This window comes from Littorina saxatilis, linkage group LG5 (assembly GCF_037325665.1).
Source record: "Littorina saxatilis isolate snail1 linkage group LG5, US_GU_Lsax_2.0, whole genome shotgun sequence".
NCBI classification, from domain to species: Eukaryota; Metazoa; Mollusca; class Gastropoda; order Littorinimorpha; family Littorinidae; genus Littorina; species Littorina saxatilis.
The window spans coordinates 38,776,953-38,793,785 of NC_090249.1; the positions used below are offsets into that span (position 1 = coordinate 38,776,953).

At 38.9% G+C, this 16,833-nt stretch overlaps 2 protein-coding genes across 2 annotated transcripts in view; one reads left to right on the forward strand and one right to left on the reverse strand.

Moving 5' to 3' along the window:
* The window catches only part of LOC138967074 (choline transporter-like protein 1), a 98,065-nt gene that overhangs the window by 66,953 nt on the left and 14,279 nt on the right, over positions 1 to 16,833 (reverse strand). The gene's annotated exons all lie outside the window — the stretch shown is intronic.
* Positions 476 to 6,864, forward strand: LOC138965944 (uncharacterized). Its single transcript, XM_070338026.1, has one exon. The coding sequence runs from the start codon at positions 476 to 478 to the stop codon at positions 2,522 to 2,524; it is 2,049 nt and encodes a 682-aa protein (XP_070194127.1). The 3' UTR covers positions 2,525 to 6,864.

Sequence of the window (16,833 nt, forward strand, 5' to 3'; positions counted from 1 at the left end):
CATGTGCAGGTTTCGTGAGCCAAAAAAAATAAGTCTAGGGTCGGCGGAAAAAAATGGGGTCTGTCGGGAAACCCTAAACACACTTTTGTTTGTTTTGGCCTAAGTAGCATTAGAGATTATATTTTACACAATTGAAAAAAAAATGTTTGCTTGTTTCAGATGGTGAATGCAGCGACCTCGACTCGGACTATTTTCCAGAAAGCAGTAGCAGCAGTGACGAGGAATGCCCAGTGGATTCCAGAGTAGAGATGGTGCAGGGACTACCAAAGAAATGACACCAGATATTGTTACATCTACTGGTAATAACACATCATATACTGTTACATCTACTGTTAATGACAGTGACAATGAAAGTGACATTTTCCAAGAAATCGGCAGTGATGCAACAGCTGTAATGGATCGTGCTGTAACTAAAAAGCACTTTTGTCTGCACTGTAAGAAATCGTACCCTAAAATCGCTAGACACCTGGAAGACATGCACAGTGATGAATTTGATGTGGCGCGAGTTCTTTCAAAGAACAAGAAAAGCAAAGAAAGGAGAGCAGCCTGGGCAGTGCTGACAAAGAAAGGTGATTTCAATCACAACTATGAATGTGTAGAAAAGGGAGGGGGTGTTTTGGTTCCCAAATACCGTTCCAAACAGAAGAAGCAGGGAGACTATGTGACATGTGGTGTGTGTCTTGGCTTGTATTCAAAGCGCATCCTTTGGAAGCATCAGAAAACTTGTGAAGCAGCTACAGAAAAAGGTAAAGAATCTGATGCAAAGGGTATTGGTGCTGGCAAGCTGCTCATGCCAGTAAAAATACAGAACAAGAGGTTGAGAAATAACATTCTTGTCGACATGAATGACTGTGATGTCAAAGAAGTTGTTCAGGGAGATCGTTTGATACTCGAATATGGAAACCGTCTCTTGGAAAAACACCCAGAACCACACAAAAAACACTACATTTCCAACAAAATGAGGGAACTAGGCAGGCTCGTTCAACACACAAAACATGACAATATTCGTTCTATTGAAGACTGTCTTGACCCTTGTCATTTTGAGTCTGTCCTCCTGTCGGTGAAAGCAATTGCTGGCTACGACAATGACACAGGGATGTTTAAGCGCCCATCTCTTGCCCTAAAAGTAGGGTACAGCCTGAAAAAATGCTGCAAGATTCTCAAATCAAAGGCATTGAGAGAGGAAGATGATGCAAAGGAGAAAAAGTGTACAAACTTCCTCGCATTGTATGAAGAAGAATGGTGTGACCGAATTGCTGGTCATGCACACAACACTCTGGACTCGAGAAAGTACAACACACCAAAACTTCTTCCTTTCACTGAAGATGTGAAAAAGGTGCATTGCCATTTGCAAACCATTGCCAAAGAGGCGAAAAAGTCCCTGGAGCAAAGCTCCTCATACAAGCTCCTTGCACAGGTGTCCTTGACCCAGATTATTCTTTTTAACAGAAGAAGATCTGGGGAATCGCAGCGCATCAAGGTGCAAGAAGTGGAGGCAGCTTTGAATCCAGGACAAGCCAAAACAGCTGAATCAGAGGTGGTCAAATCGTTGTCTGCTTTTGAAAGACAGCTTTCTCGAACTCACGTCAGAGTGGAGACCAAAGGGAAAAGCGGTCGTAAAGTTCCCGTTCTGCTGACTGAGGAGATGAAGGAAAATGTCATTCTCCTGTTGGAAAACAGGAAAACGGACGGCGATTTCTTGTTCACAATGCCTGGGTGTGCTCATCCATTGAGAGGAACGGACTGTCTTAGAAAGTTTGCCAATGAGTCTGGTGCCAAACATCCAGAACTTCTGACATCAACGCGTCTAAGACAACAACTAGCAACTCTCAGTCAGGTTCTTGGACTGAGTGAAACCAGTCAAGACATATTGGCAACATTTCTCGGACATGATATTCGTGTTCATAGGTCCTTCTACAGGCTGCCTGATGATCTCCTACAAACTGCAAAGGTCTCAAAGGTTCTCCATTGCATCAACACAGGGCAGATATCAGATCTGAAAGGAAAAGATTTTGATACGATCAATTTTGATGTGGAAGATCAGATGGAAGAGGAGTGTGGAGATGAGCAGTGTGGAGATGAGGAAACCAGTGGAACTGAAGAAACTGCTGCAGCGTCTGACAATCATATTGGTGACAAGACATGTGTCACAAATGACACACCAGCATTTCAAAGCTCGGTGAACGGAGAAAAACGCTCTGTGCACAGACAAAAACGTGTAGTGCAGAGGAAAACTGTTGTAAATCCAAGTTCCTCAGATGAGGATGAGGATTCTGACTATGAGTGTGAACAGGCAATTTCCCAAAAGAAGCAGAAGAAAAGAAAATGGTCAGATGCTGAAAATGGTGCCATTGACAGGGCATTGAATACCTTCATCCGCGACCACAAAGTTCCGGGGAAAAGAGCTTGTGAACAAGCCATTGCGATGGAAAGCGCTCTCAAAGGGCGGGAATGGAAAGGTATAAAATTCCATGTCAAGAATCGCATTGTGTCAATGAAAAGAAGAACTTCTCACACCTTGTGATCATTGATGATGACAAATTCCACACCAAGAATTGCATTGTATCCATGAAAAGATAACTCATCCCGCTCACACCTTCAGATCACTTGATGATGATACATTTCACTCCAAGAATTGCATGTGTCAATGAAGAGATAACTACTCACACCTTGTGGTCACTTGATGATGACATTAGTTTTGTTTTTCACGATGTGTGGTGTGATTACGATTTCCGCCTGGTTAATACCTGCACTTTTCTGGACTGCACAACGAAGGTTAGGGGCACTTAACTTTTAATTGGTTTAACAACCATGTTCATTCTTGAATTTCTGTAAACATGCCAACAGCCTTGGAGCTTGATTTTCTGCAAACGTGTATTGTAAACAACCTTGTTCGTTCTTGATTTTCTTGTAAACATGCAAACAGCCTTAAATTGCTCGTTCTTGATTTCCTGTAAACATACAAACAAACTTGATTCTTGATTGTCTGTGAACATGCAAACAAACTTGGCTCTTGATTTTCTTTAACATGCAAACAATGTTGGTTGTTCTTGATTTATTTTGATAAATATTCCTGAAAGGGTTCCTGTAAACCCGCAAACAATCTTGGTCATTCTTGATTACCTGTAAGCATGCGAACAAACGTAGTTCTTGAATTTCTGTAAACATTCAAACAAACGTGGTTCTTGATTTCCCGTAAATATGCATATACAATCTTGGTTCGTGATTTTCTGTAAACATGCGAACAAACTTGGTTCTTGTTGTAAAGTGGCTTCGTCCAATTTGGGACAACCTGATTTGTGTTTCCAATTTGGTCCAAATGAACGTACACTTCCATTGAAGACGGTACAGCTAGCAATCTATTTGATGACAGATTATCCAGTAAGCGGCATTGAAGGGTTAATGAATTAGCTTCAAATTAAATCGTTTTTCAAAAAAATTAGTTCCTAAAGAACTTCAGTATTCGTTGATCATGTTTTGTCAATTGCCTTTTATTTGCAATGAGCGTCCATTTCCGGAATTTGTCCACCAGCATGTTCCCTCGAAAAATACTTAATGACAGCGTATCTTGACATATACCACGTTGATTCTTATTCCATGACAAAAAATTATGACAAAGTAAGGGATTGTGTTATTATTTTTACAATAAAATATGTGACTCAAACCGATCAATATCGTATCTTAGTCGGTGACTCGTGGAATGAGGTGTACGTTCAAATTGGGACACAATGTGTGTCCAATTCGGGACTAAACAAACCCTAGGAGAAATCCTCCTCGCTGTTTATGTCCCTAAAAACAAAATGAAGTTCCCTGGGAATGAGGGCTGGTAAACTGGATGATTGAGTAATTGTTTTGTAGATAGAAAACAACAAAAACTTGCCTTCAAACGGCATCACAAGAGAACAAAAACTGTCGCCTGTTGTGTTATATTTTCAAAAGGAAATCCCAGAAAGACTTAGGACACACGTTTCGTTGTTTTCAGGATGTTATTCTTTTGAAAATCTCTTTTTGATCTTGAACGTTCTGCGGATTTTATAACAAAAAAGTATAAACAGCTCCCACAATATCCAAGTAAATAAAGAAAGCTGGTTCATGTGACAATCCGTTCTCTTGTTGCTTTTTACATTTAGTCAAGTTTTGACTAAATGTTTTAACGTAGAGGGGGGAATCGAGACGAGGGTCGTGGTGTATGTGTGTGTGTGTCTGTTGTGTTAGCATATGATCACCATTCAGGACTTGCAACTGTTGCACACCTTCAAATTGAGGACCTAAACCCAAATGGGGACCCAAAACTGAGTCCTCATTTGTTTTATTCATCTAACGTCTTCAGAAGCTCCAAAACAAGTTTTTGGCGCTGTGCGTGTGTGTGTGTAGAGCGATTCAGACCAAACTACTGGACCGATCTTTATGAAGTTTGACATGAGAGTTCCTGGGTATGATATCCCCGAACGTGGTTTTCATTTTTTTGATAAATGTCTTTGATGACGTCATATCCGGCTTTTCGTGAAAGTTGAGGCGGCACTGTCACGCCCTCATTTTTCAACCAAATTGGTTGAAATTTTGGTCAAGTAATGTTCGACGAAGCCCGGACTTCGGTATTGCATTTCAGCTTGGTGGCTCAAAAATTAATTAATGACTTTCGTCATTAAAAATCTGAAAATTGTAAAAAAAAAAAATTTAAAAAAAATGTATAAAACGATCCAAATTTACCTTCATCTTATTCTCCATCATTTGCTGATTTCAAAAACATATAATTAATAAATATGTCATATTTGGATTAAAAACAAGCTCTGAAAATTAAATATATAAAAATTATTATCAAAATTAAATTTTCCAAATCAATTTAAAAACACTTTCATCTTATTCCTTGTCGGTTCCTGATTCCAAAAACATATAGATATGCTATGTTTGGATTAAAAACACGCTCAGAAAGTTAAAACAAAGAGAGGTACAGAAAAGCGTGCTATCCTTCTCAGCGCAAGTACTACCCCGCTCTTCTTGTCAATTTCACTGCCTTTGCCGTGAGCGGTGGACTGACGATGCTACGAGTAAACGGTCTTGCTGCGTTGCATTGCGTTCAGTTTCATTCTGTGAGTTCGACAGCTACTTGACTAAATGTTGTATTTTCGCCTTACGCGACTTGTTAATTTTACGTCACTGGGCTGCATTCGATATTGACGTCATTTCAGACATGGCCCCAACTTCCTGTCTTGTAGTCTCGGTTGTACAGACTTAAAAAAAAACTGCTTGCTCCTCCCACATCTTCGAAAACTTTGATAACTTCGATGCCTTCTTTGAATCCCAAATTGAAAACAGGGGTGGACCGAATTGGAAACACGTGGACCAAATTGAGAGTACTAATGATGGCTTACAAAACTTAAGTTTTCATTTAGATGTATTCGATTAAGTTTAATAAATATACCATGATTGTATGCATCAATCTTTGAACGTGCGTCTGTAATAAAAATACAGCCGATTCTCATTTACAGCCAGTCAAAAATTCAAATCAAGTAAAATATTCAAATCAAACTTTCTCATACTATCCCAAATTGGACGAAGCCACTTTATTGTAAACAACCATGTTCGTTTTTGATTTTCTTGTAAACATGCGAACAAACCTGATTGTTGATTTTCTGTAAACATTCAAACAACTGGTTGTTGATTTTTTGTAATCATGTTTAAAACTTTTTTTACACTTGATTTTGTGTAAACATACATACAAACTTGATTCTTGATGTATTGTAAACAACCATGTTCGTTGTTGATTTTCTTGTATGCCTGTGAACAAACTTGGTTGAAGATCTTGATTTTGTGCGAATATACGAAGAAACTTGGTTCTTGATTTTTTGTAAAAATGTTAAAAACTTTTTTTACACTTGATTTTGTGTAAACATGCATACAAACTTGGTTCTTGATGAATTGTAAACAACCATGTTCGTTGTTGATTTTCTTGTATGGCGTGAACAAACTTGGTTGAAGATCTTGATTTTGTGCGAATATGCGAAGAAACTTGGTTCTTGATTTTTTGTAAAAATGTTAAAAACTTTTTTTACACTTGATTTTGTGTAAACATGCATACAAACTGGGTTCTTGATGAATTGTAAACAACCATGTTCGTTGTTGATTTTCTTGTATGCCGGTGAACAAACTTGGTTGAAGATCTTGATTTTGTGCGAATATACGAAGAAACTTGGTTCTTGATTTTTTGTAAAAATGTTAAAAACTTTTTTTACACTTGATTTTGTGTAAACATGCATACAAACTGGGTTCTTGATGAATTGTAAACAACCATGTTCGTTGTTGATTTTCTTGTATGCCTGTGAACAAACTTGGTTGAAGATCTTGATTTTGTGCGAATATACGAAGAAACTTGGTTCTTGATTTTTTGTAAAAATGTTAAAAACTTTTTTTACACTTGATTTTGTGTAAACATGCATACAAACTTGGTTCTTGATGAATTGTAAACAACCATGTTCGTTGTTGATTTTCTTGTATGGCGTGAACAAACTTGGTTGAAGATCTTGATTTTGTGCGAATATGCGAAGAAACTTGGTTCTTGATTTTTTGTAAAAATGTAAACAACCTTTGTTCTCAATTTTCTTGTAAACATGCAAACAAACTTCGTTCTTGATGTATTGTAAACAACCATGGTCGTTCTTGATTTTCTTGTAAACATGCGAACAAACTTGGTTCTTGATTTTCTGTAAACATGTGAACAATATACGTTAATTGGATCGGTCATCAAAACATGGCTTTTGGTCAAATCGAGATGGGCGTTTATTCCACGTCCCATCTCCCCCCTTTCCCTCGTCGCGATATAACCTTCGTGGTTGAAAACGACGTTAAACACCAAATAAAGTAAAGTATGTGGGTGGGGGGGGGGGGGGGGGGGGGGTGGGGGTGTAGTAGTGATAGTGGGATTGGTTTACGTTTTTGTGTCTGTTGGCATATGTTTATTTCTAATGTCTTGATTGTTTTAATTGATTGGAATTGCCTTTGGGGTTGGGGGGTTATTTCTTGTAAGTTCCCAGGTGGGACACGTAAGAGACTGCGGGTGATGTTCAGAAGCCTCCCCTCTGTCTTAACCTGCAGAGCACCCACAGGTTATTTGTTCTTTGTTCACTTCTGTCTAATAGTCCATTCACCTGCATGTTTTCTACAAAATGTCTTCAATTTTTGAAGTCAACGAATTATGTATTTATAAATATATGATTCTAGAACCAAATCGTCCACTAACACGCTTACATGCGTACATTAAAAAGAATGACACATGAATTTAAAATTAAAAACGTGTTAAAGTAAAGACTCTCTCTGTCATATCAATGTAAACTTCTTCTTCTTCTTCTGCGTTCGACGGTATATCAATGTAAACAAAAGCGCTGAGGACATCCGAAACATGTGGCGTTTTCTGAGATTTCGGCTAATGTAGCCAATTTTGCCCTACTCAGCGCTTGAAAGCACTTTCTGTTTTCATTTTCTTTCATAGCTGCAATTGGATGAAGGCGGACAGTTATGAAAGAAAACAAAGGAAGAAAGCGCTCTCAAAGGCTGAACACGGCAAAGCTAAAGGTTGGCTACATGTGCACATGAAAAAGAATGACGAATGAATTTAAAAGTAAACCTGTTGAAGTAAATGACTCTCTCTGTCAGCGTATCATATCAATGTAAACAATGGATTCATGGAAAATTCCCATCTCATCTCATGTCAAAGGAAAGCGATGTATGCTGTGAATTCTTCCCGAGCAGAGAGAACATCCGAAAGTGAGTGACGTTTCACGACTTCTCTCTGTGAGCATATCCCTCAAATGGTGTAGTTGCTAGCCAGTTATGTACATATTATGAAGAATCAGTCCATTCATCATTCCAATTACCAAATACCAACCATGTAAACTAGAATGAAAGCGGTGAGAGGATATCCGAAAGTGAGTGCCAGATTTTTGGTTCCTCTTTCCTGTCATGCTCTCTTTTTCTTCATGAATTCTTTTCTTTTTTCTGCCTTCTTGCTCATTCACCTGTATTTTTTTCCAAAAATCTCTTCTCTTGCCGCTTGTCTCGCGATTCATGTATAGTTTAATCTGTTAGTGTTCTGATGTAAGTCCAGCAGTAGATAGGTTAAGCCTATTTTAACATACTGGAAACTGGTAATCTTCCAGTAGGTATTAATTTAGTTTTACTAAAGCCTGCTGGGACACAAGTAATGGGTTAGTGCATTTGTAAACAGGAATCGCTTGACAAGTGGCCCCCTTCATCCCCCCCTTCCTCGTCCTGATATGGCTCTGCGTAGTCGGCTGGACGTTAAGCAACAAATAAACAAACAAACAAACTACCGCGAGCATACTGCTACCACCATCGCGAGAATACCAGGCATTATTTCCCTCATGAAATTTAATGTCAAATTGTCCTCTCGCTGTAATGTCCTATCGCGGTAATGTCACCTCGCGGAAGTGGTATGCGCCATAAAGTCGACTCGCTTTATCAGCATCTTCGCGATAGTGACGTTCGTGGTAGTGGTATGTTCGCCGTAGTGTCTCTCGCGGTAATGGAATACGCTGTAGTGGTATGCGCCGTAAGTGCTCTCGCGGTCGTGTCGCACAACCGGATCATACTTTTTTGCCTTGGAAAAAATTGTTTGTGTGAGGTGTGTTTGGGGTTTCCCGACCGACCTTACAACTTTTTTTTTGTGATTTGGGGGAACAAATATTAAAAATATAAAAAAAAATAGCATGATTTACCGTCAACTATATTTTTTGAAAGGAAGAAAAAATAAGAACCAAAGTTGTGTGAGGATCGACCCTATTTTTAGAGGCCATGAAACCCCAAACACACATTCTTTTTTTCCCCTAATCATTGGGAAGATTCGATTTAAAACAACAGCGTATGTCACAGATTGTGCTTTGTAGGAATGAATCAGAAGTCAAACTATTATTTTTTAAATACTATGCATTCAGAAAAAAAGGAGGGAGATCTTGCATTATTTCCTTTTTAGGTTGTGTGGTACATGCATAGGCAGTAAGTTTATAATCATATAAATTCGTTTGAGTTTTGTCCCCTTTTTTTAAAGATTTTTAAATTAGACTTTAAAGCCTGAATATTTCGCATTTGTACATTAAATGTGGGCCAGAGTGTGATGTGTCGGTGTGGTAGGAACGAGTGTTCACCGGAACCAGTGTCCTACCTGATAACAGACAAAGAAGGACACGCATTCCTGGACTTAGGTTTAGTAACGAATGTCCGTATATAATGCCACTAGCTAGGACACTGGTTCCGGCGGACATTTGTTCCTTTTACACCAGTATGCAAGGTTGTGTTTCAACTGCTTTTAGCGAGTAGTGTTGGCTTGGTTGAATGGTCTCTTTGTTACAAACGGAACACACACCGGGAACCCCGGTGTAAATGGAACGAATGTCCCCCCGGAACAAGTGTCCTAGCTAACACATACAAAGGAGGACTGGGGGACAGCTAAACCTAAGTCCAGGAATGCGCGTCCTTCCGCGTCCGTCTTTGTCTGTATTAGGTAGGACACTGGTTCCGGCGGACACTCATTCCTTTCACACCGGTATGAAAGATTTTGACCAGCACTTCAGGGTAACACCCAGTTTTTGCGAGCATTTGCTGCAAACACATGAGGGTGCATTCATCGAATCATCTGAAAAGGGACTTATAAGATGTGTTCATGTCGATTTGATTTTATGAGCATGATTCTGTCCAAGGCATCCATCTAACCCTTCATACTCACGACAATAACTGTACCTTGTTTGGCAAGCAATGTCACTATCATTTGTTGTATTCCTTCAAGCACTTTCCAACATTTAACTCGGGTTTGTTTAAAACCAATAACAAATTTCAACAATATTTGCTTTGCTAGTTAATTAATGTTCGATCATTTCTTGATCGGACCATTGTGTTTCATTGCCATTATATACGACTAGTTAGCTCGTAATGAGGCAATTAGTTTTTTTTGAGTGATAAGAACCAGCACCTTTGCTGGGAAAAAACCCCAGCACCACAAACCGGGATGGCACATTGGTGCAGTGTCGTACCCAATTTAACTTGCCACTCGAAAATTGTGGTCACTACTTTGTCTGATTGCGACCTAACTAGTCATCTATTGATCTCGTTTGAATTTGTTGTTGGTTTTAAACAAAATTGACTTAAATGTAGGAAAATGTTCAAAGGCACACAAACTCACAACAAATGACAGTCACATTGCTTGCAAAACAAGGTACAGTTATAATCATGTGTATGAATGGTCAGATCATGTATGCCTCATATCACATTCTCGTAAAAAAAAAAAGTCGTATAAGTCGCTTTTCAGACGATTCAGTGAATGCACCCTCATGTTTTTGCAGCAAATGCTTACAAAAACTGGGTCATACCCTGAAGTGCTGGTAAAAAATGTTATCCCGGGGTGATGTGGAACGCTAGTAGCAAAGAAACCAAAGCATGTGTACGTATTTGTAACATGAAGACAGTTGGAACAAATTAATGCATTCTTGCTTTTGTTGAAATGTTCTTATTTTTTGTTGTTTTTTGGTTTAGTACAATTTTTTTATGATTTGCGTTTTTATTGTCATTTCCATGACCAAATTCAAGTTAATAAAACAAAAGTTACATCAACATTTATATTTGTTGTCTATCTTGGTTCAAATACGTGTTTCACTATTAAACTTCACTTTATTGTCAGGATGATGTAATTTTGTCATTAGTTTACGTACACAAATTTAGGTTGCATCAAAATTCATCTAGGTCACCATTACACAGCCGCCCTGAGATGATCCTTTGCGATTGACTGGGCGTTAAGCAAACAAACAAACAAAAAACCATTACACAGTGAAACTTCATTTTGTTTGAACTACCGAACATTGCAAGCTCTAAAATTAGTTAAAATGCAGGAAATCACCTTATGTTTGGTTGTTGTCTTCTTGGAATCTTTGTATGAAAAAAACCCAAGGAGGCAAGCTCCAAAACGACTCTCAGCCGACAAAGGTCACTAACAAATCTTCATCAAAATCGGTGAAGAAATGGGATATAACATCCAAACGCTTGGTTTTCTTCTTGACAAGTATGCAATTAAATAAGGGACAACGTAATTCGCGAAATAGGCAGCAAATTGCCGAAAATGTGAAACGCACTCAAAACTTTGCCCAATTCACGAAATAGGCAGCTGATTACGCGAAACAGGCAATTTCTGCCCATTACGCGAAATCTGCAAGTTTCTCCAGTTCTATTATGTTTAAATGTTCACATTTTTTGTTTTCCTTTTTGTTTCATATCATTCAAAACATGAGTTTAGCTTGAAAGCACCTTTGATGTAGCAGAATGAAACAAACAGACAAACAATGTAATAATGAGTGTGAACACATTAATGATTGTATAATACTTCCAAATTGCATAAAGCACATTTAGACTAAGCAAACAAACTCCATTATCAATTTCCTGCAATCTATTTGTTTTTACACTTGGCATTTCTTGGGTGACAATGACTGTGACACAAAGTGCCGGACTTTCGCCATGCACGTCTTCTTGTGCTGTATGCTGTGGCACATGAGCATTTTGTGTAGCCTTGGCCGTCTGTTGCAGAGTCCAAAGATGCTACTTTGCGAGCACTATGCACTTCCTGAGAAGTGTCTTCAAGCGTCAGCAACTGACTGCTTGCTTTCATAATTTGATTTCGGCAGTACGATGTGTTTATTATGCCGTGACGTGTCGCTACCCTGTAGCAGCCATTGCATGTAATTTCTGACACCACTCTCACAATATTTCTAGCATCCAGCCTCCCTCTTTCGGACTCAGACATTGGAACCAAAATGCACTCAGATCAGTGAACGTGTAGCAATCAACAATCGAGAAAAGCATGCACAACGAAATAATCGAAACAACTCTGGTCAGATCGGTGCAGCAGTCAACAATCGAAAAAAGCCATGCACAACGAAAACAATTGAAATGGAATTTTTATTTCGAACAATCAGTTTCATATCTTGCCGATTTCGCATAATCGGCTGCCTATTTCGTGAATTGGGCATATTTTTTAGTACGTTTCACATTTTCGGCAATTCGCTGCCTATTACGCGAATTAGGCAACGTTTTGCCGATTACGTGAAATGAGCAATAAAGCTGCTGATTACGCGAAATCGGCAATTTCACAAGAATTCGGCACGACATATACATACAGACTTTGACAACATGTTCATTTGTGAAAACAGATCAGAAATATATCAAATAATTACTTGTTTGATAAAATGGAATAGGTGGGCAAGGTTACAATTTGCAACAGTAATTTCTTCTTCTTTTCAAACTGAGTACACATATTTGAAAAGTAAGTTAGGCCACACAAAAAAATAGGTGTGTTTAGGGTTTCATGCCCCCAAAAAAGAGGGTCGGTCGGTCGCGTTTTTATTTTTATTTTTTTACCCTTTTTGTTACTTATTTTGCCGAAAAACAACAGAAAACACAAAATCCATTTTGTTGTTGATGTAAATGGCAAAAAAAAGTCCAGGGTCGGCGGGAAAAACTAGGGTCGGTCGGGAAACCCTAAACACACCTATTTTTTTTTTTTGGCCTTACCGTGGCAAATTTGGAAAGGAACAAGTTATATTTGTCAATTGCACATTCTTGCTATCTATCTATTGCATGGATGATTATCAAGAGCAGTAGAATTCACAAAGTCGCGATATAACCTTCGTGGTTGAAAACGACGTTAAACACCAAATAAAGAAAGAATTCACAAAGAGTTATCACCAGCCAGGATTTCCTGAGTAGTGTACGTGTGTGTCCTAGTTTGTTATTAAAATTTTAAGTTTCAGAGTGTATCCCCAATTTTCATCAAATTATCAAACGCTGCTTTAAAGTCCCTATTTGTTATAAAATTGTCAAACGCTTGAGTGTATTCCCATTTTTCATCAACATGTCAAACCGCAAAATAATGTCCTCAATTGTGACATATTTGTCAAACTGTTTAAATAAACAATTTATTTATGTTTGAATAGCACATGTTGCTTCCCATGGTGTTAAAGGCTTACTACTAGATTTTGAGATCTTAAACTCTCTTCCTTCTTGTGGTCCCCGATTGGTAGGTGCCTTCTCAAAGTCCTCGTTTGTGACCATATGCACTTATGTGTGTGTGTGTGTGTGTGTGTGTGTGTGTGTGTGTGTGTGTGGGTGTGCGCGCACGTATGTGTACAAACATGGTAAATAAGATGGCATTGTTTGTTCGTTAATTTCTTTCTTCTTTGTTTATCTATTTTTGTTTTTTCTTCTGTCTTTCTTTACAATGACGTTACAAAAAACTGTTGTTGAAGACCGACCGCGTGTCTTCTTGATTATTTTGAGATCCTTGAATTTTTTATATTAATTTTTTTTTACATGTTATACACACCTAAGGGGTCTTACAAAATTTTAAAAAAATCTAAAACTCCAAAAAAAATTTGGAATTGGGTGGGTGGGTTAGCCATCAATTTGGAATTTTTATTTTTTTTGGAAACTCAACAAAATATTATTTTGTAACCTTTCCCGCGCCTGTAGTGAGTGACATTCCTTGGTATTATTAATACAACGTTCAAAGAAAGGGTAAACAGTGTTCAGTATCATGTCAACTTGCTAAAATAAGACATGTGAATATAAAGCAGTGGCTGAAGGTTGAGAGGGAAGAGAATAAAAGACAGCAATTGAACTGTACTCACCACTAAAAGAGATGTTGAAGGGTGACATCTTTGCACCTAGTTATTGGTGACGATGACGATGACGATGACGATGACGATGATGATGATGATGACAAACGGCAAACTAATAATCAAAGATTCAGGGGCTGACAATACATGTATTGTTTTTCTGTGTTTTCCCCATTTAGGAATTCTATGGCAATGGATTTCGTTTGGAAAATGCTTGGTCAATTGGACATGCGTTAGATTTTACGATCAATACTTCATGCAAATGCTTCCAAAGAAAGAATAAGAGAGACAGACCGGAACATGTTTCACCCGTCACAGTCTGCTGATCAAACTCGGGCAATGCAATGTATGGGCTTAGCATTTTCCATTACTACAGGAAACAATTTAAACAATAACATGCGTGGCAAAACTTTAGCTACGAAAAGCATTCATCCCTCTAACATACATTCAACCGACGTCCACACAAATGTTCTGTCATCCAAAAACAGAGAAGCTACTTCAGATGTTGTGCAAAGTTAAAATAAGTGGCATCTTTCTATTTATTTTCACCACAGTCACCACCACCACCACCAATTATCCAGCTTCTTTCCACTTTTCCACCATCCCCTCTGGGTTTCTCCTAGACACGGACACATGAACACATACAAATTGTCAGGTAAAAAGCAAAAATCGAGTTAGCCATTTAGGCTGGACTGTCTCTTTCTCTCTCTCCCGCCCCTCTCTCTCTCTCTCTCTCTCTTGGTCACGTATTCTTGCACAGCAAATATAAAATGTAGTGTAAATGCGGATTGTCCAAGCGTTTGGCTGCCATGTAAACGTAAACCTGATATTCAAATGTTGCAAAAAGAAACGCCACTAAACTGCGCAGGCAAGCCGATGCCAGTCGAACTGAAAATAAACAGCCCAATTGCGATTTCCCCCCATTATATATAATAGATATATATCATATGTCTAACGAGAAAATGACTTCCACTATTCTTTGTTCAAAGCTGCTTTGATCGATTATTGCTGGTCTGGGCGAAAATGTACGTGGTCAGATACTGAGATAGACACAGAGGGACGCATACGGCAAGCACGAACGCAGTCACAATTCCACACACAGGCACAGACAGATCGACACACACACACACACACACACACACACGCACACACACACACACACACACACACACATATATACACACACCCATACACACACATTCTCGCATCCACATACTCACGCACGCACGCACGCACGCACAGACACCGAGAGACATACACACGGACACAGACATACACACGGACACAGACATACACACCTACCACGACACCCCCCCCCTCCCACCCCCAAACAAACACACGACTTCGTTTCGTAAATAGTTATTAGTTCTATTGCTGTCTACCTAATAGTTGCGTGACAGCAATCCTCCAGCCAATCAACGTTTTGTGTGAAGCTGCTGCGTTTGCGTGACAAGAGGGATTATGAAGTTCCCTTCATGTGATTATTGTACACATGTCTTGTCTTAGTGGGCAGAATGAGTTCAACAACTGCTATATAGAAAGTACCTTTCCTAATAAACGATCAAGATACACAACCACAGATCTGTTTATAGACGTTTACATGAGAGGAGAGCGTAGTTTTACTTGGACACATACGTAGAGGTTACATGCCGAGTCTCAGTGATTATCAACAATAATGGTCGAAGTTTGCGGATCATGAAAAATGCGAGCTTCAGCGAGCTTTTTCATGACCGCGAACTGAGACCATTATTTTTGATAATCACTGAGACGAGGTATGTAACCTCTTTATCCCTCCTTTCTTCAGTTATTCAAAGAAAAGAGGAGTTTTTGTGCGAAAGTTTGATCGAATCATATTCACCCAACCAGTCTACCTGCGCAGGCTATCGATTAATGCGCGGTTGTATAGTTCCGTGCAAATCATTCAATTTTGTTAACACTTCTTGTCAGTTTCCATGTTTTGAACTAAAATCAAGTACACAGTTATGTTGTCATTCTGCTGTGGCGGTAAAGGCAGATAGTGTGTGTTCTGTTCATGTTTTGGTATCGCTCAGAAAATGTTCTTTCCTCGAATGTGACTAGCAGACGAAGTTTTACACCCGTGTTCCAACGTTAAAAACTGTATGAAGTTAAGTTTTCTGGGGCAAAATAGTGTATGAAACCGCTGCATGTTCTTTAAGCTGATTAAATGTTTGCAATTGATTGCGTATGATCTGTTTATAAAATGAAATATTGTTGAAAACTGACCGTCGGATTGCAGTCTTGTCGATGAAGCCGAAATCTGGAAGGGGAACTACTCGTGTCGCTAGACAAAGTATAAGAGTTACTTTTCCTTGGAATCTTGCTAGCGATAAACGATTGTGCACGGCAGATCTGAATTCAGAAAACAACCAAACTCATGGATTTTATATTGAGATTCATGTGTTCAAGCCTGTAGTTGCTGGTTTAAATGCGGTATGGTTGTATTGTTTGCTCCAGAAATGTATATTTTGTACTTTAGAGTGTTCTGAACTTTTGAGTCGCAAAAAGTAGATCCACAATGTGTACAGTCTCTACCCATGAGCTATCGAGGATTCAGGCCCGTTGTGGGGTAAGTGATTTTGGTTGTTGGGTAAGTTACCGAAAAATAACTAGCCCTACAAGTTTACAGAGAGAAAGAAGCAGAGGGGGGGATAACAACAATTAACTGTAACAAATTAAAAACAAAACTTAAAAAAATGTCTGGCTGCTTTTTGTACAGAGTAGGATGTTTTTCACCTGGATCAATTTCTTTACCGACATCTATGTTTTTGCAAAATGAAGTCAGCAATAAACATGCAAAACAACAAAGGGGCATAACAAAATCCTTGCTCTCTCTGTGCACATGGAGCACCAAGACTGTACAGGCTTTTACATGGGATAAGTCCGTCCCTCCACTTGGTCACATACCAAAACTGAACAGCCGGGGTGTTACACGGGATAAGACCATCCCTCCACTTGGTCACATACCAAAACTCAACAGCCTGGCTACTCTCTGAACAAAGTGGAAAAAAATTAAGTTAATTTCGCGCGCAAACCTTTTTCAGAGAAAAACAATTCATCAAAAACTATTTCCTCACAACAGCAAGCAGCCAGGGTGTTGATTTTTGGTAATTGTCAAAGTGGAGGGAAGGTCTTATCACATGTAAAA

Excerpts from the sequence above, each read along its gene's own strand:
- LOC138965944 (XM_070338026.1), top strand. The coding sequence starts at position 476 with ATGCACAGTGATGAATTTGATGTGGCGCGAGTTCTTTCAAAGAACAAG.